The following is a 24,117-nucleotide window of genomic DNA, read 5'->3' as shown; positions in this document are numbered from 1 at the left end:
AATAGGGACTCCTGTATCAATCCTCATTCTCCAGGAGCAATTCCCAGCCCTGGATCATCCCAGGGTGTCCTTTCCCACCCACAGCTCTGCTGGCTGGGAAAAGGGGGACAAGTTTTAAATGATTTTAAATGGTTTTAAATGGTTTTAACAGAGCACACATCATCTCAGAGCACTGAGAACCCTGAGATAACATTGACTAAAAATGAAGCAGGAGTCTGGGATGCTCACCTTCCCCTGAGTTCCCAATATTTGCTCTCCCTTTCCTCTGCTGTTTTCCTCTGATGCACCCTCAGAGTTCTGGTTTGTCCATGATTTCCCAGATGAATGTTTCAGCTCTCAATCTTTCCAGCATTTTGAATTAATGTTTAGTCCTGTTTAGATCAGAAATTTAACTCTGCTTTTCTCAGCTATCCCTTCATCAGTTTTCCTGGCAAACACACTGAAGTTTGTGTTGTTATAGGTGAGCAGAGCAGCTTCTGTCACAATTCAAAAAAGCTGCTTCTGTTTTATTGCCACCATGAAAATCATCGAGACATTTATGCTTGTTAAGATTCACAAAATTACAATATAAAACTCATTTCCAAGAAATAAACACCCAGCTCAAATGAAAAGCAAGTGCCAACTATGTAAATGCAAACACCACATAAGGACCGAGCTACAAAATAAATTGAAATATAACAAATATTTCATATCCTGTCTCGCAACAGTGCCAAAGATACTAAATGCAGCTGTAATATGAATTGTTTTTTAAATAAAATATTATAATGTAAGCCTGAAAGTTAAACAGAAGCTACAACTTCTGCACAGGAAGGCAGAGCTCCCCAGCACCTTCAGTGAGGATGGGAGGCAAGGCAGGAGCTCCAGTTTGGGATTGCTGGCAAAGTTTTGATCAAATATTCACTGCAGTGCTGGCCTCTGGCAGCTGAAAGAGCCAACTCTGGTAAAGCTCAGCACTTACACGCTGTGACACCAATAATAAAAGATTCAGATAATATTTATACATTGCTACATCTTAATTTCTGAAGTCAGAGAGAAAATATGACTCACTTGCAAGTCAGGTGCTCTGGCACAAACCCTCCACACGTGTGGGTTCATATGGCCAAGAAAAGGCTCTCTGCCTCCAGCCTTCCTATCCCCAGCTCTTGGGGACACATCTGTCCAAAATATCACCTCAAACTCAGCTGTAAAGGGAATATTTCAGTGTCAGGTCCCAAATTTCTGTCTCCTGTCACACTGTTACAAACACACAATGACAAGCTTGATATCCAACCTGAGAAAGGCTGAAAAACACCAGCACAACCACAAACACAGCCACTGCACTAGGCAGTGAAGAAATAAAATAAAAACCAGCACGTGTTTAGTTCTGGGACCCCATTACATGGTTGGTAGAACACCAAGAACTGAATCAGAGCTTTATTTTTTAACAGACAATAGCAAACAATTAGCATTACTATTTCCAAACTCCATCCCCACTGCTGCACCTCCTGTTAAGAGAATCCTCAATTAACATCCCAAGGTTCATATTTAGGATTATCCTGGAAGGTGCCATGCTAGTTTTACATTAGAAAATTCCTCAGTGCATGTGAAAAATGCATATTTTATGATTGGCTTTTCACAAATATTCAAATGAATATTATATGTGTTGTGTTAGAAAGTAATGCTGTATTAATTCTATTAAGTACTGTGTTAAATATAGTTTTAGGTTATAAAAATGTTAAAATAGAAACTGTGCTATGTAGGATTTTTTTTTTTTTTTAAAGAAAGGACTTGCAGTGAGGTAGCAATCACAGGACACCTGAATCTTTCAGAGAAAGAGAATTTATTGCCCCATTATCAGAAGAAATGAACTTCTCCCTGCCTCAAAGGCACTGCTGGGAGTGAGAGGAAGAAGTTGAGGATGACCAGACAGAATCCTGTGTTTGAATGGAATTTATGCATCATGGATGAGGTGTATGAATATGAACAGGCTGTTGTTTTTAAGGGTTAATCCTCTGTTAACTGTGTCCTTTTCCAGGCTTATTTTGCCCAGAAAAGGGACCCGGACGTCTGTAACGCTTTGTTTTTATTGTCTCATATTGTCCTAATTCAAATTGCCCAAATTATTATTACTCTAATTGTATTACTATTTTTATAGCCATTTTATTACTATTAAACATTAACATTTTCAAGCCAAGTGCATGGCATTTTTCAGTGCAGACACCCAGCATCACCGTGCATTGCTCCTCAGGCTCCCCATGGGAAGGATCAAACAGCACATCCAGAGCCACCCTGGAACAGCTGCATGGGAGCAGCACGGGTGGGATGGCTGCAGCTGCAGGGATTGCTGTGAACACCCTGCCCGTTGTCCCACACAAACACAAAATGGCACAATGACTTCCCCCCAAAGAGCCCTGAGGAGGGGCAGCAGCTGGGATCTCTCCCTGCATCCCTGGAGAGACTCACAAGATATCCTCAAGGACATCACAGGCTCTGTTAGCAGCAGTACATTTGCATAATAAATGATGAACATTTTACGATTCTGTATTTATCAAATATTTTCTATTCTGCTTTTTAACCTCCATCCCTGTAACACTGTGGCCTCTGCAGATATTTATCCTGTCTTCTGCACTGGAATTAGTGCATGGTGTGGTTTCTTCCTGCTCTGCCCTATCAATGTTGCAATCTACTCACTATTTTAAAAATAACATTGGTTCTCACAACACATTTACACCACAGTTCTCTAACCAAGGTGATCAGAAGACAACGCTGAACTGCAGGCAACAAAAAAGTGGGGAATTGGTTAATGGCAAAAAGATCAATTATAATTCTTTAGGCAGAGACAAATCATGTTGATAGCTGCAGGATTGGGACCAAAAAGTTCTGCCATTACTGTTCCAGTGATAACAACCCTCCCTAAATCCTGGCACAACACAGACCAGGCTGCCCTGACTGCACCAACTGCTGCTCATTCATCCCAAAGCACTCCTGCTTCAGCTGCACAAAGTGCAAATCCACTTTTTCCATTTTTAAACTGAAATCTGGGATTTAACTGCACCACATCATGAGGGAAAACGTGCTAGAAATCTTGACAAGACTAGGAAATTTCCAGGGTAAGATTTTGCTTCTGGATAACACCTAACAGCCAGAAACAGGGATTGAAAAGAAGTGCTTCTTCAGCCCAAAATACATTCATGATGCCACATTCAAGTTCATTTTTAGAACAAATTCAATCTGCAAACTCAAGTTCTCATAATTACTATCCCAATACTTTCAGTTCTTTTTCCCCCACATCCACAGACTTATTCAATCTGGTACTTCCTGTTCTGTTTAGGGCTTTCTGTGTTTCTTCCACTTTTTTATTTCATTCAAGGTCTCAGAATTTTAAAAGAACAAATTTTGCAAACTAATGGAGTAAAATTAATCATCTGAAACCATTCCAGCACGTGAAGGGAGCTTACAGGGAAGCTGGAGAAGGAAGGACTCTCCATGAGGAACTGTGGTGGTAGCAATGGGTTCCAACTGGAAGAGGCAAGCTTAAATCAGATAGGAATTCCTGTTAAAATATTTCAGCTCAGGAATCTGTCACAAACCCTGAGCACTGCCATTGCCACCAGATTTGAGATAAGGAACATCCATTCAAACACAAAAGAAACATAAGCATCCATTCTATATTAAACACTTAACATGAAATTAAACTGTGAGTGGATGACAACTGAAAGACCAGCTGACAAAAAGAGAGACACCATGTGAATAAAATAACCGGTTCTGAGGAAGAATTCCAAAGGGCTTGTAGTAGGTTTTATTTGCAAAGGATGAAGCCAACATTTTTATACAGAATATAATTCTCTCTTATTTTGGCCCAATGACATTGCCTCTCATAGCTTGTGGGCGCAATTCAGCTCTAAACTGAGTGAAACAGCTTCAAAGGATTTGGACATTTTAAAAAATCACCAAAATAAATGGTAGAGGTTCCTTTTGCCTTTGTAGCTGCTGCTGGTGGCTGGCTCAGAGCAGCTGCCCTGCCTGGCCCTGAGGCTGCAGCCCTGAGCAGAGGAAGTCAGAGCTCTCTGGGAGGCACAGATGTCTCAGGGACTGTTTAAAACCACTCCAAAGTCAGAAGCACAGAGTCTGACACAGCCAGACGTCCTTTCTGCCCAGCTCAGCCTGCCCGGGGCTCCAGCACCAGGGAGGGCTGGTCCTGCTGCCTTCCAGGAGCATCCCTGCCCCAGGAACTCTGCTGGGCACAGGAACCCGGGCACTTCATCAACACCACCATTAACACCTTGCTTCTCCTCAGAACCACGTTTCCATGGGATGGGAGAGGCCTGCCCTGGGCTGGGACAGCTTAAAGGAGGATTTAAACACCCTGGGGATCAGGGCTGTCACTGCCTCTGCCAGGTCACCCCAGCTGGGAGAGCTGAGCACAGGGGAGGCAATGACTCAGTGAGGAACCATTTCTGGGCTTGTACCAGCCCCACATTAAATAACATTTATATGGGAAATGAACCCTGGGCACTACAAACCGCCTGCTTAGCCCTTGTCCCAACCTTTCTCAGCCAGCTCCTTTTATTCAACACCAAATAAAGGCCCTGTTGCAAATGTTACCTTATTTTTATAAGAAAAATGGCTTTGTTAAACTTTTAGATTATTAAACCAAGAGTCTAACATCTCTAGGACTTAAGAGTGTCAGTAATACACTAAAATAACTAAGGAATTTCCTTTAATGCTGATGAATCAATTAATAGACTACATAGAAAAATTCTGATTGGTTATAATTCACATCAGAATCAGGGGGATTCTGATCTCTCAGGAGGGATCCCACCTGCAGAGCTGCCCCTACAAAACCCACATGCAGCCACATTTAGTGTCAAACCAAGACCTGAACTCAGTTTACAGCCATTGAAAATCAGAAATGCAGAAGAGATTCCACATCAGTTTAATAAAGCAGCATTTCAAAGTGATGCACTTGCCACACAAGCCCCACCTGCAGGGACCATGGCAGCCCTGCTCAGCTGTAAATACAACCCCATAAAAATCCCCATTTCTCAGAGGTGCTCAAATTCATTATATAAAAAAAGAAATGAAAATTACTATTAGACAGCTCTGCTGCAAACATTAAAGCAACACAGCCTATGAGATATGGAGCCATCACTAACAAAGGTAAGGTGTCCCTGAAGAAATCACAAAAGAAAATGTGCATTAGGATTTTGCCACTCTTTTTAGGCAAGCAGGGAATTTTATTCCAGTAAGTGCTAGCAATAATCCAGCATTCAAAGTTTGGTGAATTAGGCCCTTTCAAACTCTTAGGCAGAATCTACCTTAATGGATTTTTCTTCTACATTCATCTTTGCCCAAAGGCTTCATTGTCTCATTATGTAAATGACCTTTTCATATGAAAATTAAATGTTAAAGATGCTTTTTGTAGTTCTTCAATACTGCAAATATCACATGGACATTCACAATAATTCAGACTAAGTACAACTTATAGAAAAAGCACCTGCTTCAAGGAATGGAACAAATTAAGAAATAACTTGGTTTTAAATGACTAAGAATTGAAAGTCTTAATTAGAATTAACCCACAGAACTTTCTTTTCTATACAGAAACTCAAACTAGGAAAGCATCAGGCAAAGAGGAGCCTGAAGGAGGCCCTAAAAACCCCAGCTGGGCAGGTCTGCCTTACATCAGGTTGGAAATAACCAAAGTCAGTGGGCAGAAACAGCTCTGCTGTCTGAAAATGCCACACTTATCCTACCCCTGCTCCATCAGCTTTCTGTGTGCTCACAGCATTCAGAACTTCTTCCTGGACCAGAACAGAGCAGGATTATGTTAATAATAATTAATAACTAAGTGATGGGATGTCATGAGAGCTCTGCACTCATCAGACCTCCCATAGAGCAAATGATTTATAGCAATGTATGACTTCACAAGCTAACCAAGGACACACTCACTTTTCAGGAGACAGTGACACTTTTTGAATGACAGATATCAGTAACACCTGGGTTTTTAAATACAGAAAAACCCTACCCAGTCCCACCTCAAAGCAGGAGTTGTACAATAATCCTAACTTAGAGAATTCAATAGATACTTCATGCCTCACCTCATCACATTACTGCGTTCTTTTTCATTCTCAGCCTTGTCATCCCTTCTGAGGCCCATTTTTGAATCTGATTTCATTTTCTTGAGTACTAAAGAACTGAATGCCTTCCTTATTTTATGAAAGGAGACAGTGGGCTGAGTTCCCTGGAGCAGAGCAAAGGGGTGAGGGCTGTTTTACTCATTCCTGCCACAGTGCCAGCAGCCAGAAAGCCTGAAACTGTTACAAATCAAGTAAACAGGATTCAAAGTAGTCCCCTCTTATTTTTTTTCTTTCACATTTCATTAGAGATGCTTCATCTCACACTGAACAACTTCCTAGTTTCTATTTTTGTCCTTTTGGGTTTTTTTTTCCTCTGTAGGACACTGTCAGGTAGATTTAGGACTTCGTCAAAACAAGACTTCACAAAATTCAAGCTGAACAGAAATATTTTATAGAATCTATCAGGTTGGAAAGTATCTCAGGAGGTCACTTGGTTCAGCCTTGTGCTTGAAACTGGGTCAAGGCTGAACTCAAACCAGCTTCCAGAGGGTTTTGTCCAGGCAGGGCTGGGAAATCTCCAAGGATGAAAGTTCAACAACTTTCTCTGGGCAAGTATATTTAAAAAAAAACCCCTGATGTTACAGGAGGAAAAACTAGAAACTGATTAGAAACTATAAAACCACTGATGTCATTGATTAAAATCCAAGAAATAAAGCTCAGGTTTATGACCTGGGAGATACACAGGCATATAATCTATAATCCAAATAAATGTTTTGAGGACTCAGTTTCAGTCTACATCAAGATAAGAAAATGTATTACATACAGAATAGCCTGATAGTGGTCTTTTCACTTATATCAAGATATTTAACACTCAAAATGAGGATTTGTCCAGCTTATCCTGTGACCTCCAGCCCCATGGCTGGAACGATATCTATTTAAACTCCCCTGGCAGCTTTCCTGCCTGCCCTGGTTGGAGTCTTCAGTAACACGCTGACAGGACAAAACTGCAGCTAATATTGTGAGCCTGCTCCTATTTAGGGACATGATTCACCTGAGAAGTGAGAAACCAGAGGATTCCCAACATTTACTGAATCATAATTCAACTTTTTGAGGGTTTTTTTCCTTTAAGATGATCAACCTTTTCTTATTTATGAAACACCTATGTTCTTAAATCCTCTTTTCTCAGACTTGCATCACTCCCTGCACACTCAACACTTGTGCAATCACCAAGTTTCTGCTGTGCTTGGGAACCATCTAAGAATTACTGAAAACCTCCTAAAAGGATGCAATCAGCTCCCATAGCACCACAGCACTTGCAGCAGCCTAAGCAGGAGGCAATATTTGCCCCTAATTTGTAATTTTTCAACTGGTATTTCATAAAGAGCCTCTAAAGACCGCAAAGGTACCTCAGAAAAGGAAATTTACCGTTAGCTGACTGAAGTTCACTCCAGCACTGTTCCTCATTTCCAGTAGGAAATAACGTGGGGAGTCCTGAGCAAGAGGCTGAAACCCCCTGAGCTCACTTCCCCAAACTTGGAACCTGAGCTAAAGGAGAAAGTGGTGGCTGCAACTCAGCAGCTGCAGAATTACGGATGAAAACCCAACTCTGGTCCAACAGATCAGCTGCAGGGAGAGGGATTTGGGAGTGCTGTGGGTGAGAGGCTGCACATGCCCTGTGCCCTGGGCTGACCCCACGGCGTGGGCAGCAGGAATGGGGGATTCTGATCCCTCAGGTGGGATCCCACCTGCACAGCTGCCCCCAGACCTGAGGGACAATCCAGAAGGAGCTGGAGCTGCTGGAGTCAGTCCAGATCATCAGAGAGATGGAGCAGCTCTGCTAGGAGGAATGGGTGAGGGAACTGGGATGGTTCAGCCTGGAGAAGAGAAGATTTGGGGTGACCTAATTGCAGCCCCCCCCAGTACCTGAAGGAGCTGACAGGAAACACAGGGAGAGACTTTCCACAAGGGAGTGCCAGGACAAGGGGAATGGCTTCACACTGACAGAGAATGGGTTAGATTGGATATCAGGAGAAATTCCTCCCTGTGAGGTGGTGAGGCCCTGGCACAGGCTGCTCAGAGAAGTGTCCAAGGCCAGTTGGAGCAACCTGGTCTCATGGAGAGTGTCCACGGCAGGGGGGTGGAACAAGATGATCTCTGAGGTTCCTTCCAACCCAAACCAGTCTGTGATTCTAAGGAGCATCTTCTCACCAGTTCATGAAAGTTTCAGTAGAATTCCCCAGTCACTCCTGCCTTTGAAACACATGTTCAGCAGAGCCTGCTGAGGTGCCCTCCCAAAACAAGCACCACAACTGAATGCCAGAGTTGTGAAATAATTACTGCTCTGTGAATTTGAGCAGCCACTTGCAGCTCTGCAGCTCTATAAACAGGAAGTGTGAAGCTCTGCATTCATACCTGCTTTCATCATATGACAGAGCCCTGAAGCCATCAAATACTGGCTGACAGAACAAGCCTCGCTGTAGAATCCAGACTGTCTCCACAGTGGATTCTATTCATTCTGATAGCTAAAAAAAAGGCTGAGAGACTTCTAGGCATTTTCAGCACATGCCTCTGGAACTCAAGGCTCAGAAAAGCACAGGTTTGTACTCTTAGAAAATAACATATCCCAAAGAACCTTCACCTCCCTATCATGGTCAAGCTCTGGTTTTCAGCTATGAGAGAAAATAAAGCAGAACACTCTCCTTCATGGAATATAGAAAGAAGAGAATAAACCACTAAAATGGTTCCCTGAGTGTTTTTCCTAAAAGATGGCTGGGATTTAAAAAGTTAATTTCATCATGTGGAGTAATAAAAAGCAGTTTTCCATGGGCTGAAGGGCTGAGTCCATGGATTTGTCACCAGGCTGAGATCGACAGCCTCAACTAGATGATGATATATTTGCACAAGTTTTCCATCATCCTCCTGTCACATTTATGACATCTGAACACTGGAGGATGTTAATGATCAGACACCAGATATATTTGCCTTGATTTAAATAAAACAAATGCAGCTATTTTTCAAATACAATCAAGACACAAAAGGTCATTAGCAAGATTTATCCCCTGCCCATCACACATTACTCATTACTGCACACACTCACCGAGCTCCTCGTAGGCTAGAGGGGTTTTTGTTACTTTGGTGTTCTCCAGCTGGTGCCATCTCAGAGACACAAAACCAAGGAAGAAAACTGCCCTAAAAACCACCATGCCATGAGCTCTCCAGAGGCAAAACCTGTGCAATTGATACACCTGCAAGTTCTGCCTCGCTGTTAGCTGGCATTTCAGCTGCATGTACATTTTCCAACACCAGCACTGTTTCTGTGCTTTCATTCTGCTCTTTTTCTCAGAGATCACTGAGCACAGGACCAAACACAATTAAATGGATTTATCAGCAGTCACTCATTTCTCCAAATTCTATGCTCACTGACCATGCTGATGTGGTGCATTCACGAAACAAAAATTTTACCTTGCTTTGAGCAGAAGGAAAACTCTGCCTTCCTCTCTGGCCCAAATTTGACAGATCCATGATTATGCACCAACATTTCTTTTAAGTGGTTCCCTGACTCAATATTTAGCATAGATAATTTAGCTGGAAATGGCCTGAATTACACCTGCTCTAAGTAGCATTCACAGAAACTTTGACTACAGATTCTACAGTTTCCTAATTCACAAGTACCTCCATAAATTTATGCTCGGACTACAATTATCTTCTCAAAGTTACTGAAGCAAAACACATTAACAGCCACTGAAAAATACCGTCCATAGGGATCTGAGATAAACTGGCCACCAATACCACACAGGAATCTCTTTCCTAGAACTCTTATTAAAATATTGCATGTACAACACAGGACAGTGCAGGAGCTGCTGTGCTAATACAGGAGCTAACACAATAGTGATAAAATTATTTATTTTATAAAGCTTTTATAAAGACTGCTCTTTGAGAGAACTAAAAGACAAGGCAGACTTTAGAGCACCATCTCCCTGGCAAGGCCAGAGCACCCAGCCAGCCTGATGGACACAGTGATAGGACAGGAGTGGGAAATCAGGGACAAACATTGGAAAATCCACCAAAACAAGAACTGGCTGACTTGCAGCGCTGCCCTTAGCAGAAAATTGCTGTTTGCTAAGAAAAAAGCAACAAGCTCAAGAGCCACAGTACCAGTTCATGCCACCACAAATTCAGTTTGATAAAATAACTGACAATTTTATGCTCAGTTTGGAACAAAGCACTTCTGGCTTCACCTCTAATGACCTGCCCAAGGATTTCATCTCCTCACAAAGAATCCATCCTCAGAAGGAGGTCTGAGGGGTCAGGAATAGCTCTCCTCACTTCTCATCTCATACCTTTTCCACAGCAACACCACTCTGTGCCTCTGGCTACTATAAATAAGATGACCACAATTGGCAAAATTCATAAAAAGAGATGTCTAAAATAGCATCCTGCTTTCCACTGCAGGCAGCTCAGGCAGACAGATCTCAGGGAGGCTGGTGACACCGCTGTGACCTGCACTGGTGGACACAGGACAACTCCAGCGTGCCCATCCTCAGGGCCACGTCACCACAGCACTGTCAGCTGCCTGTGCCAAGGAAAAAGGGGAAAATAAAACAGCAGGATTGTCTCCTGTTCAAGGGTGGAACATGCCACCAGCACCAGGCCGCTCTGGCACTCTCATCTCCTTGAGCAGAAGTTACACTTTAGCCACTGTTATTTATATTGTGAGCCTTTAACCACAACTCCCCTCACCTTCACAACCTTTGCTTACTACCAAAATGGAATTGCAATAAATGAAGCTGCCTAAAAGTCAGCCTTATTTTCTGAAGCTGACAGAAGCAGCATTTTCCCCAGATATTCTGAACAACTGAAATTCAAACTGGTGACTCAAAAATACGATCACAGCATTCTGAATGATTAGCACAAGTACAGGTAACCAGTACTGATTGCTCACAAAGAATTCCCAGCAGAAAAATCTGTACAAATACCACCTAATCCAAAACTTTCTCACCATTTAAGAACCAGGAAACAGTGGTAGAGAAGCTGGATCTAACTGGAGATAAATATATTTGATTTTCTTTAACATTTACATTCATCCATTATCGCTGTGTCCACAGAAATGCCACAAGTAGCAGCAAGGTTCTGTGGAAGTAGGAATGGTCTAACAAATAATGTTTTGATAACTGGCCTGTTTTATACATACAGTGATTCACTGGTTAAGTAAACAACATAGTTATTTAGCAAAACATCAATTTATAACAGAGTGCCTAAAACAACCTTTCTGGTCTCTTACAGAAAAACAGTATTGAAGGTCTCATATAGAGAAGAAAAACATCCAAAAAAATAACAAAGAAAAGCATTATATTCACTGCACAGAAATAATTTCTTATTAAGAAGAAATCAATCTTATTACTTATGAAGCATCAAGAACAACTGCCTTGATTTTGAAGCAATGTAAGAGTTTAAATCTAACTTTAAAATTCAAAACACTTGTTTTTTCTTATTTAGGAACCCTGGAATATACATTGTGACCAAATGACTGTATTCTCCACCAAACAGCTTATTTCAAACGCTCCCTGATATATTTAACTTCACACCTCTACCAAGCTGCATTTATAACTCCAGCTCTTCTAAAAATACGTGCACCAGAGCTTTCAAAGACTTCCCATACTTTCACTAGCAGTGAAAATCCTTCAGGGCTGTTATGTTTAAATTCTGTAACGAGTGACTTTGAATCGTACGTTTGTTTCTCCTGCTTGACACTACGTTGCTCCATTTCCTATCTGACATGGCATCCCTCAGAGGCTCCACCAGAAAAAAAAAAAAAAAAAAAAAAAAATATTTAACAAAAACCCCATTTCACGTCAATTTGTTTCTTTTTCAGTTAACACCCAGCGGTTCCTCCCAGTTCTCCCTTATCACTCCTGACATGCCTCTCACATGCGAGCAGGAATAAAAAGGGCAGCCATAGACTGGCTCGAGCTTATGAATTTTATCAGGGCTTTAAATATCAAACAGGTGAGCTGCTTTACCTGCGCTGCATCACGGGAACGCACAACAGGGCAACAATTACCGACACCTGTCCTGCCTGCACAGCATTTACTGCTGACAATTCCTGTCCCTCTTTGTCCTTGGACTTGGCTATCGCTTCCAGAGCCAGGGAGCTCCCAGGGTGTAGCTTGCCGTCGCCTCGGAGCCCCGCAGCTGCGAGCGTTCCCCGTTCAGCTTGTTTATGTTTTCCCTTCGCTAGTCGCTCTTTAAATCCTCCGGGAGGACCCTAAACCGGGCTAAAGCGGCGACACCGAGCCCGGGCCACGCACGCCACATCCATCTTGCCATGCGGAGCCGCAGCTGCGTGATCCCCGAGCACGGGGAGGTAAACACGAGGAGCGGGAGGGCCGGGAGCCGGGTGACAGCCCCGCCACACCGGGAGCCCGCCGCTGCCCGCCTCATGCCGGCCGGCCACAGGCGGAGGCCGGGCCGAGGGGCGGCGGGGAGGGCACGGCACCGGGCCCTGCCGGGGCCGCCTTAAAGAAGGGGAGAGAGATAAATAAATAAATAGGTAAGATAAATAAATAAACGGCGGGGCGGAGGGGCGAAGGCAGCGGGGAAGGAGCCGCCGAACGGCGCGAGTGCCTCCGCGCGGGGTCCGTCATGGAGGTGCCGCCTCACCGCCCGCTGCCGGGGGGCAGCGCGGGGCCCCCGCACCCCTCCCCGCCAACCTCCACCCAGCCTCCCGTCCCCGCCGCCGCCTATCCTCACCCCTCCGCAGGGCCTCGTCGTAGCCGAGGAAGCCGATGCGGGACTCCTTGGCGCCCATGGTGCCTCTCAGTCCATGGCCGCGGCGGCGCCCGCCGGAGCCGCTACCGACGGGGGAGGGGGGGCGGGGCCGCCCGGGGGGGGCGGGGGGAGGAGGAGGCGGCGGCCGCGCGCCCGCCCCGCCGCCGCCGCCGCAGCCTCCATCGCGGGTCACGTGGGGCGCGCGCGCCGCGTCACGTGGGGCGCGGGGAGGCCGGGGCGGGGCTCTGATTGGCCAACGCCGAGCCCCCCGCTCCCGCCCGCCCACCCGGCGGCGCCGTCGCGCGTCCCCTCAGGGGCGGCCGAGGGGGAGCCGCAGCAGCGGCGGCTGCGATGGTCGGGGCGCTGCAGCGCTGCGGCCGCGCCGGTGCCTCCTCGGCTCCGGGTTGGCTCCGCGGCCGCAGAGGAAGGAGGTGTGACGAGGAACGACCTGGCTCTGCCCCGGCACAGGCGCTTCGGAAGGTGTCGCTTGCGAAAGCTGTCAGCGCTTCCCGTAGCGTGCAGCGGCGAGAGGAGAAAGGCTGCGGTGCGATGGGGCCCCCGGCGGAACAGCCCTGGTGGGAGGGTGAGAGTCGCAGCACCCTCAAAGTGCACAGCGAACAGCCCCCTCAATCCCCTCAGATCCTCACAGGGAATCAGCCCTCAGCCCCCTCAATCCTCACCGGGAACAGCCCCTCAATCCCCTCAGATCCTCACAGGGGATCAGCCCTCAGGCCCCTCAAACCGCCAGAGAACGGCCCCTCAGTCCCCTCGGATCATCACAGGGAATCAGCCCCACAAAACCTCACAGGAATCATCCCCTCTCTGCCCTGAAACCACACAGGGAATCAGCTCCTCAACCCCCCAAAAATAATAGGGGATCAGCCTCTCAAACCTTACAGGATCAGCCCCTCAAACCTCTCAGGGGGAGCAGCCCCTCAGCCCCCTCAAACCTCTCAGGGCACGCTGGTTCTCCTCAAAAAGTCCTCTAAGTCACAGGGCTGCAGGCATGGGGTGACAGTAGGAGGTTCCTGTTCCATTAAAATGTCTTTTCACTGTCTGAAACAGAAACACGGGCTGAATTGTAAAAGGATCAAAACCACCCCTGCCCTTTGCTGTTCTCCAGCATGTTTGCTTTTAGTATTCAGCCCAGGACTGACACAGAATGGGAGGATTTCCCAAATGGCTTTGTTACAACATTAAGCCTGGTAACCTACCCTGGGTCACTCCCGAGCAGAAAATAAGGAGTTTGAAAGAAAACACTGATTTCTAAGGGCAGCTTGTTCCAAGGATTGTTCCTGCCCTGAAACAAAGCCTGTGAAAACACCAGTTGCGAGTCATTCCCTCAGTTACTGTTTCCACACGGAGTGATCTTGCCACATCGAGCTGCAGAAAGGTCAAGCCGGAGTTGCTTTCTCGCTGATGTAAGTTCATGCGTAGGTATTTTTATAGCAAACATTCCAAACAAATTTGATATGCAAAGCCAGGAATGCTGCTTACAGAGACACAGGCTCCAAGGCCAAATTTCTCCTCATGTAATCCAAGTGCAAACACACTACAAATGAAATAAGCTCCACAAAGCCTCCTTGTATCTTTTCTGAATTCTTTTTTTATCTTAGATTTGTGGCATATCAAAAAAACCATATCATTTTCAAGCATAAAATCTGCCACAAAGGGACCTTTTACCTCTCTCATGAGGGTGATGGGGAGAACTTAAGTGATTTTTAAAAATATAAATTTAATTGGTGGAAATATGCTTCACTCATCAGCCACTGATTATGTATTTATCATTTAAAGAGTAAAGGTAAATGTAAATGCAGCAGAGGAATAAGAGGATACAAGCTGCCTTGATATATATATATCCTCTTATTCCTACTCTACCTTTACATTTCTCTTCTCAACATAGTTCCTCACCAACCAGCTTTCAGTTTAGATACAAAATACATCTTGGAAACATCTGAGAGTGAATTCAACAAACATGGCAACATGTCAATCAAAAGCCTAAGTTGGCAATACCAGAAACAGCTGGAGAAATCTGTTTTATCTTGTGATTAAGAGAAATATTCCATGGCATCCCTAGAGCCATGGTCTGTTTGTGATGGATCCCTTTCTTAAAGCATTAACTCTCAGCTGAGGAGATGGGGTTTAATTGCTGACTTCTCTATCGTGTTCCTGCGTGACCTTAGGTCCAGTAATAATATTTTAATGTTTTGGTTTCTCCTCTGAATTACAAAAATAATGACCAAGTCCCATTTTGCCTGGAAGGAGCAGCACTGGGACCCAGCCAGCCCCGAGCTGGCAGAGCAGTTAGAGAAAGCAATTAGAGCAGGAAGCAGCTTCAGTGCTGGGCTAGGGCAGCTCCACACCAATTCCTGCTGCTTTTCAGGCCAATTTCTCCATGGCTGTTTATCCTCAGGCTCTTACTAGAGAGCAACAGCCAGCCCCTGAGCACCAGGGCTCACCAGAGATCACAGGACACTGCCAGCCCTGTTTTGTCTACACCCAGCACTGAGGGACCCAGCCAGGACAACTCTGACCCAGTGCCTCTGCAGCCACCACAGTTTGCAGAATTATTCTTTTATCTGTGATGTCAAGACAGAGCCTCTACTTACAGTTCACACAAACCCCCCTCTCAGGCAGTAGAGATTATCAGGCAGTATGGGGGGTTTAATGACAGCTAAATCATGAAAAAAATGAATGACTGTAATTATAATTACAAATCAGACCCTGCCACCAGGGTACAGTCACAAACAGCTGACTGGGTATTTGGTGCAACGAGGAAGCAGAACCCTCTGGGAGGAGTTCCTTCCACCGTGGGAAGGAAAAAGGATGGAGTGATGGTTCTTAATAATGGCTAACACTTCCTATTGACCAAAAACCCAGACCCCTTTCCAAAGAAAAGGTGTGACACTTTAGGTATGACACTTCAGGAAAAACCCAACTACAGCAGCATCCCTCATGTGCCAGAGGTACAGACAGTGTCCAAGAACCAGCAGAATTCTGTTTGAAGTGCACTTCAAAATCATTTACTGGATCCATTGTACACACGGTGGCCTGCACCAAATTTAATCACAAAGATCCCCTGGATTGGAGAGCCAGGCTGGAGCTCCCGATGGCAGTGTCTTTGTTCAGATTAAATTAAGCATGTTCTCAAAGGCACTGAAGCAAGAACCCAGAGATAAGGCTGTGTGTGCTAACCCTGGGTTAGATCTGGCAGTAAGTTTTTACTGAAGCCTTATTGGAGAGCACAAGATTAAATGTTGCTGCTATTTAAATGCTGTGTCAAAGGTAAATCAAATTAAGATACAGCGAATTGAGACTTGCATTGGATGAATGGAGCTCCTCTCTTGTCACAGAGAAGTGCTGCCTATGCAAATTGAACTGGGCACGTGTCCTTTGGATTGCTGGAATTTATTTAATTATTCGCTAATCAAAAACTAATTCACGAGCACTTAGCAAATATCTTTAAGTGTCTCTGCATCACTGTCAAGGATCTGAGGCAGAGCAGGTATTTACTGCTGCACAGGAGCAGCAGGAGCCTGGCAGCACAGCAGCTGTGGGGCTCTGCCAGGCTGCTGCCAGTCCAGGGCTGAGAACAGGGAAAATCCACAGCCCTGGCTCCAGCTCAGCCCACAGCAGGCACTGCAAGGAGAGGGGGCTTGGAGCTGCACTGCAAAGGCCTGAACTCAGAAGGGATGAGCCAAACAGCAGAGGAACTGCTGCAGTGGCTCAAAAACGCTTCTGAGAACAGCACTGTAAGGCCTTAGGAATTCCTGATTCATAGTCACTAAAACAGAAGCCAAAAATGCAGCTTTGTTGCTGGCCTCTAAATCTGTGCCTCTTGCCCCAATACCTGTCTCCCCACCCTGGATATTATTTTTTAAGGACTTTTCTTGGCACTGGACAAACACAGGACAACTTTTACCCCTTCCTGCTTCAAACAGCCCTGACAGGAGTGTGGCAGAGCACATCCCAAATATTTGAGAAGAGTAGAAAGTGGGAGAGAGATCAAGATGCAGTAAGAGGGTTCAATCAGGTCTGCAGTGGTCAGAGCTAAATGGCTTCATATCTAATTACAGTGAACTGGTGAATGAGAAAAATACCCCGAATCATCATCTGCCAGTCTGGTTCTGATGTTATCAGAGAGAGAGGAAATACAAAAGGTTTCCTCAGAGAACAACAGAACAATATTCAAAGTGAAACTTCTATCACATCCCACATTTTCTAGGAAACAAGTGGCTTAGGGTGGTAGCAGAGGGTGACAGATTTATATGAACTCGGGGGAAATAAAAGGAGCAGATTCTTACCAGGTCCCTCCTACTGTTGTCATGTAGGCTGTACTCCCACACTATTGCCAGTATGAGCTTTGTAGTGGAATACTGCAGGGGAAAATGAAAAATGTAATTTATTAAAAGTATTTAAAAATGAAATTAAAGTCATCCCCCTTGTTGAAGGGACATGCTAATGAGGGCAGTGCTCACCAGGGCTGCAGTGTGGTGTAGCCAGGGGACTCTCAGAGTGAGCTGATTGGGATTTTTCCCTCATTTCCAGTTTGAGGGCACTTCTCTTTTCACACCTGCCCTAGAGATCCCCTCTTGCCAGAACTCCCAAGACTTTTTGGAGCAGCTGCCCATCCCCACCCCCCTGTCCCAGCAGCCAGGCCCTTGCCCTGGCATCATCCCCCGCTGGTTCCCGGCAGCAGCAGCAGCAGCCACCTCATCCCCTCCTTTTTCCTGGTGAGCTCCAAGCGGGGCGGGGACAGGGAGAGAACAGCGTCCCTCTGTCCCAGAGGGCTGAGCTCTGGTGACAGCTCAGTGTGGGGGTGACAGGCCCTGCTGCACAGGCAGGAGTGACAGCCCTGCTCTGCACACCCACACACGCCAAATGCCAGACCTGTACATCAGGTTGTGGCAGGTACAGGAACAGGGTTTGGATGGCACTGCCCAGGCTCTGGAAAGGGCAGCAAGGGAAGTGGGAGCATCCCTCAGACCTCATCTGACCTGTGGGCTACCTCTGTTTAATTCTGCCACCCCTTTAGGAGAGAATTAATGAATGTTTCTGCTGAGCCACTGGGCCCTGGCTGTTTGTGTTCAGGGAGCCCGTGACAGGTTTAAAGCTGCTCAGAAGCGCTGCTCACATCACTGCTCAATCCATAATTTCACTCCTGTTATTAATAGTAGGATCTCCACCACCCAGGAAAGTGAGGCACGTCACACACGTTCACAGCTATTTTAAGGTTTGTGGGTAAGTGGTCCCCCACTTTTCCTGCAGTTGCCTTTGAGAGACAGAGAAGAAAACACCATAAGGCACCCTCCACTCTTGATATTCTCCTAAGCAAGGCTTCCCTGTGCGTGGAAGGATGGCACGATCACACTTGAGGCCCACAAAGAACAGTGACAAACTCTTCCTTCCTGGCAGACTCTGCTGCTGCTCCTCCAACCCAGGAGTAACAGGGTGCCACAGCTAATGGCAGTCAGGAGTTAAGGGTAATGCCTTGGATATTTATAAAAACATCACGTCCTTCCCTTTTCTATCAACCTGTTTGATTATGCCTTATACAGGGAAAGTGTGACAGAATTAATCAGCCTGCTGGAGTGCACACTAAGGGAACAGATGAGCTTTGGCAAGACTGTTGTTAGCACTGAAAAACTGTGACAAAAAAGAGGCAGACTGCAATCCAGACACGTGTCATTCAGAAAATGAGACATGCTATGATTTATCAACGAACCAACAATTGAGGGAAATAGAGATCTCCCATTGCAAAGTGTTGTCTCTGTGTAGATTAAGAGTAGTATCTGTCATCAGGAAACAATGGGAGAAGAAATCTATTTGGTAAAAGCAATTCTGTGCTCCCTTGTAGACAGAAACCACTGTGGTGTTGGAATGGAGGTAAAGGATTTCTCTGCAGTCCCATCCAGGGCAGTAAAATCACCAGCGTTGTGACAGGAGGAAGTGCAAATAATTAATACCAGAAGATCAAATGAAAGGAGTGGCTTTGCAAGAAGTGACTCATGTTGACTGTGCTCTGGGAAGGCCCAGATTGCCTGGTGGAAGGAGGAGTTTGTGTGGCCCCAGAGCACAGCACACAGCGGGCAGGGATGCACCACAGGGCACCTCTCCCCTGCAAAGAAAGGGCTGCTTTCTTCTCAGCTCAAAGGCTGCTGCTCACAGCGTCCCCAGCACTGCAGCACTTTGATTGTTGTGTACAGAGAAAGCAACACCAAAGCATCAAACACAGACCAACTTGGGGAACATTTTGCCAGCAGCTGATCCAGTGGGAAGCACATCTCAAAACAGCAGGGCAGCAGAGCAAAACAAAAGCCACAGAGCCAGAGCTGTTGTGTCATTTGGCACATCCTGTCACTTGCCTTAATTCTGCTTCAGAACTTGCAAGGGAAGGCCAAAGCTTCTTATTTGCTAATTAAGGTTTCACACGATTCAAACATTGAACAAAGGACATCCCCAAACAGAGAAACCTGCCAGCCTTGGTGCCCCTGCCAAAGGCTGATGTCTCAGTTCAGTGCTCTCCCAACACAGAGTGAAAGAGCTCTGGACAATGGCACATCCAAATGTGCACACACACACACATTTTTCTGCTGGCATGCACACATTACCTCTGATCAGGTTCTAAATGTTCCACCTCCCTGTTTTTGTTAAAGACTCCAGACACCCTGCAGACAGGGGGGAAACAGGCATTAAAACAACAGACCTCTATTTTATGGTGTCAAATGGCTAATAATAGTAATTAAGGACCTTAAAGTCCTTTATCAAGAGGCATTATCTAAGATGGCATCATGCCTGTAATCAGAGCCAATGAAAAACTGTTTGATCAAGCCAAGAAGGCAACTAAAACAGTCTGATGAGTTGCCATCTGCTCAAGCCACCCCACCCCTGAATCCAGCAGAGAGCCCCTGCAGGACACTGACAACCAGGTTGTTTTCCTGTCATTTCAGCTGAACACTCGGTGCCTGTCCCTGTGTTCCAGAGGATTCCCAAACCCAAACATTAGAGATCAGTGCTGAACATGCAGTTCTGACAACATTTTGCTTTGCCACTCTTATGGATTGATTATGCACATGCAGCAAGGTAAAGCATTAGGGGTTAATCAGAATTTTGCCTACCTTATTAAGTATTTGCATGTATATTTATTTTCTAAAATGTATGGTTAATTGATCCATAAAAGCCTTTGGTACTCACTCAGCCTCTGGGTAAAAGTCCAGGTACTCTCAGAAGAGCTTTTGACCCAGCAATTGGAATAAAATTTAGGCCTGGAGTATGGAGTAGAGTCTTGAGTAGATTCCTAGCAATAGAAGACAAGTTCAGGGTAGATAAAGGTTGCCAGATTGTCACAGTTTGACAAAGAAAATTGGTATATTCAAGGAAGGAGCAATTTGAAGTTTTTATAAAGCACTTGGACACCACAACGATGGGCAAGAGTTTCTTCACTCATTTTGCTTTCTCTTATCACTTCCCAGCTGTTTCTTCCACTTTCAGGTAGTTTCAATTTATCCTTCTATTTTTACCCACACATTTCACTAACAGCCTTTGAGTTGAGATTCTTCTGGCTTTAGTGCTGATGTGCCAGCTGTGCATCCCTGCAAGCTGGTGCATGTATGACATTGAAAATTTCTGGGAAGCCAATCAGGAGGTGCTTGCAAACAGTTTCCTATCTCCCAGAGAGCATCTCTCTGTTTTTAGCTTTAGATATAAATCACATTCTAACATCCAGAGCATTGTGCAGGCATTACCCAGCTAATGCCAGCCCAAACCCCTCCCAGCCTGTGCCCTGTTATTGCCTAAGTAACAGCTCCTCCATTCCCCTGCAGCCAGCCCAGGGAGTTCTTTCTGCTTCCTTCTCTGCAGGAATATTAAACCAGAATGAGAATGAAGAGAGCTGTTAATTTTATGGCACGGTGAGGAAACTGAAGGTCTTCAGATCACACTTTCTCCTCAGTCTTTTAATTGCAAAATTATACTTCAAGATTTGACACAAGTTTCTCACCTCCCTGTTTTCAAGCTACTAGCAAGATAAACCAGACAAAAATACTTCTTTTTTCCTACTCTGCAGAGCCTGTTAATTTCAGATAGGTGAAATATTGCTAATTAGTAGCATATTCTAACAGAACTTGTGATTTTACAGAGAGCTATGTCAAACTAAACCAGATTAGGGGTCAGAATGTGCCAATCTTTTCATTGTTGTCACTTTGTGATTTGTGTTCCCCCTCAGCATGTGCCCTCCCAGGTTCTTGGAGCCCTTGGCTAGCACTGCTCAGCTGCTCCACAGTTATTCCTCACACCAGACATTCACAGCACACTCTTCTCACATTTTCTCTAAACATTAGGTACAACAGCAGAAATAGAAATTGGAGATTTAGAAGCAAGAGACATGGGAATCTGGGTGGAAACAGATGACTAACAGAATTTTTGCTAAATAAAAACATGAAAAGGGGTAAAAAAAAGATTCCTGAGCAGACATAATACCTTTCTTTTTCTGGATAAGTGCTAATCTAGGCCCTGGAACACTCCCACTTCTAGATATGATGCTTAGTAACATGTTTCTAATTTCAAATTAGATTTTAATGAAAATAATGAGAATATCCCTTAAATAGGATAGAATGAGACTTCCTGTGGTCTCCTCCAGGTTCCACATTTTTTACCTTTGCCAGTTTGAGACTAACTCCACAATGCTTGACCAGCAGTGTGCCATGACCCTTCCCTGTCATCCCTACAGCCATCCACAGTGTCTTTCCTTTTGATTAAACTTCACCTTCCAAGATGGAAATTCATGGATAACACCCTGCACAGGGGATCTGAGCATCTAGAGACCCCATGGGGAGTTACACAAGCAATAAATTTCAAACCCCATTTTTGGGGCAGATTAATATTCTCTAAGTTACTCCTGCCATAAGCTATAAACAGCAGAATACGCACTTCTGTGCATTCCAGCATGTTGTGGGAGATCATAAAGGCACTTAATATATTATTTAAGCCATTTAAGCAAGATAGCACAACTGCTGTAATTAGCAACTGTTCTCCAAATCCCCATATGCCAGACAAAGGCTCACGTTCAGCATTTCCAGCCTGGTAGGAGGGCATCAGAACATCACAGAAATAAAATCCATGCTCTGCTTTTTTTTCCTCCTGCCAATCTCAGCAGAGCCTGTTTCACTACAGCTACTCCCCTGCACCACCATACAAGAGACCATAAAGAAGACTGCCCTTTTTTTGGTTTATTTAAAGAATAACAGGCTGCTCAAAGCTTTAAGAAAGAGAAATGAAGCCACTTCTCCTGACAGACTGGAGGGGAACTTCCTTGCTTTTTCCTTTGAATAAAGCCAAAATACAAGGAAAACCAAAACTTGACTTCCCCTAGAATATCCATGAACTGAAGGGAGCGTTAAGTGGGAGTTTGGCAGCACTCCAAGCAGAGCCACCCTTTGTGCATGAGGGTCAGGCTCAGGGCACTGGGGTGGGAGCACAGCAGTGAGAGGAGAGGCAGGGTGAGCACGCAAAGGGCAGCAGTGGCAGCACAGGGACAAGAGCTGAATGCTGCCACGAGCCTGAGCTTCACTGCTCTTGGAACCCAGGACACAAAAACAAAAAACAAACAAAGAACATGGCTGGGACAGACACCAAAATCCTGCAAAGGAGATACAGAACTGAGAGCCTCTGCCACCAAGGGGGCTGTCATGGCTCAGAGAGGGGAGATGCTGTCCCCTGCCCCATTCCCCAGGCAGCACCAACTGGGAGATGTGTAGCAGGCTCATCATTTTACAGCCTTCTCTGAGTCATTGGGGAGAGGAAGTGACCAAGGCTGGTATCACCTAGAGAGTTCATATTTCATCATCCAAAAAATTAACAAAAGAAGTCAAATTATTTTCAGTTCAAAGAGATACCTAACTTGTTACAGATTTGATTTTATAAGTAGCACCTAAGGGATGGGCTCATTAACATCTCATTAATAATGCCTATTTTAATTTGCATAAACCCCTAAAAACTTACAAAGCACGATAAAAACAAAAGCCTTTAACTATCCTGTTTCTCACAGGCTGCAAGTTGAAGAAGTGTGGAGGAAGCTGATAATGCTCTTTCAGTTCCTGAGGACTTCAGGCAGCTATAAAAGTGATAGGACATTGGCAAACACCAACAATCAGCTCACAAACAGCTGGCTGGGAAGTTGGAGACAAACATCTAGAGAACTAAAACAGTGCAGGAATCCCTGAAAATACAACTATTGAGAAGGAGCACCAGCACCAGAGGTCGGTCACTTATCCCTTTGGGCACTCTGGAGGGTTTGGCTGCCTGTGTCTCCCAGTCTGGGAACACTTGGAACACACCTGATTGTGCCAGAGGTGGATAAAAGAGATGCAGATGTGTTCCTGGTTTCCCCACACCACTGGTCACCATTCACACTTGTGTTTAGACCACATTAATTGCAAACAAGTGATTAAATGAGCAACTCCCTGCAGGTACCAGAAAGGAACTGCTCTGGCAGTTCAGATGCCTCTAATGATGCCACACAGAAACAAAAACTGGCCCAAATTCTTTTTCAGCTCCCTTCCCCTGACACAAGATTTGGTAACTGGAGCCAATAGGCACCCAGCTGCAGGGAGAACATCTTCATCACCCTTCAGCTCCAGGAAAGGAATTTCCAGGTGGAATTAGCAAAGCCTCCACCCCTACAGTTCAAGCAGTAGCTGAGTATCATTAATCATTCCATCAAACAGAGCATTCACCACCCTCCTGGTAAGGACAGGTTGCTGGAAAACATTCCCCATTACAATTCCTATTTAGCATTGCACTGCAGTACATCTGGCAGCAGTGTTTGGGGTTGATGTTTAACTAACCACATGTACAGGCAGTTGGTTTAAGTACAATGCAGAATACCTGTACATTTATCTGTGTTATCAGCTCTCCTTCCTGTGACCTATCAGAACATAAATACCATATCAAATGCCTGCATATATTACATACACCAGATTCATCACATCACACGTGGTAATCATGGTAGATCTGCCCAAAACAGCAAATAACAACCAGCAGCAGACACACAACATCTTCACAACTGCTTCCTTTTTGGCTCCATGCCTGCTCTGCCCTGCAAGAGCTGCTGCACCAGAGGAGTTGGTTAATGTTTGCACTTGCACAGCTCCTGGAAGATGAAGACACTCAAATAGAGAAATTAATATTCACAGGAGAGCTGTCAGGGGATGAGTTTTCCCTGAGGTGCACTGTTTCAGTACAGTGCGTTTGACTGGCACTTGGGCTCCTTTCCTTCATGGGGAGAAACAGGAGT

The 24,117-nt window shown here is 45.2% G+C and overlaps 1 protein-coding gene and 1 long non-coding RNA gene across 7 annotated transcripts in view; one reads left to right on the top strand and one right to left on the bottom strand.

The window, feature by feature from the left end:
• The window catches only part of USP32 (ubiquitin specific peptidase 32), a 63,206-nt gene extending 50,246 nt beyond the window's left edge, over positions 1 to 12,960 (bottom strand). For 5 of the 6 annotated variants that reach the window (XM_059486858.1, XM_059486860.1, XM_059486859.1 and 2 more), the window contains exon 1: positions 12,807 to 12,960. In XM_059486858.1, the coding sequence (XP_059342841.1) occupies positions 12,807 to 12,864 (58 nt within the window). In that variant the 5' untranslated portion in view covers positions 12,865 to 12,960. Of the gene's footprint in view, positions 1 to 12,076; positions 12,286 to 12,806 lie in introns of those variants that run through there. The other variant, XM_059486862.1, reaches the window with a different exon arrangement.
• Positions 12,961 to 13,396: 436 nt separating this feature from the next.
• Positions 13,397 to 23,379, top strand: LOC132082634 (uncharacterized). Its single transcript, XR_009419829.1, has 3 exons — positions 13,397 to 14,245; positions 19,775 to 19,907; positions 22,870 to 23,379. It is a non-coding gene; the product is annotated as an uncharacterized LOC132082634 (long non-coding RNA).
• The last annotated feature ends 738 nt before the right edge of the window (positions 23,380 to 24,117 follow it).

The sequence above is a fragment of the Ammospiza nelsoni genome, chromosome 21 (genome assembly GCF_027579445.1).
Source record: "Ammospiza nelsoni isolate bAmmNel1 chromosome 21, bAmmNel1.pri, whole genome shotgun sequence".
Classification (NCBI taxonomy): Eukaryota; Metazoa; Chordata; class Aves; order Passeriformes; family Passerellidae; genus Ammospiza; species Ammospiza nelsoni.
This window is presented reverse-complemented; position numbering and strand designations above follow the sequence as displayed.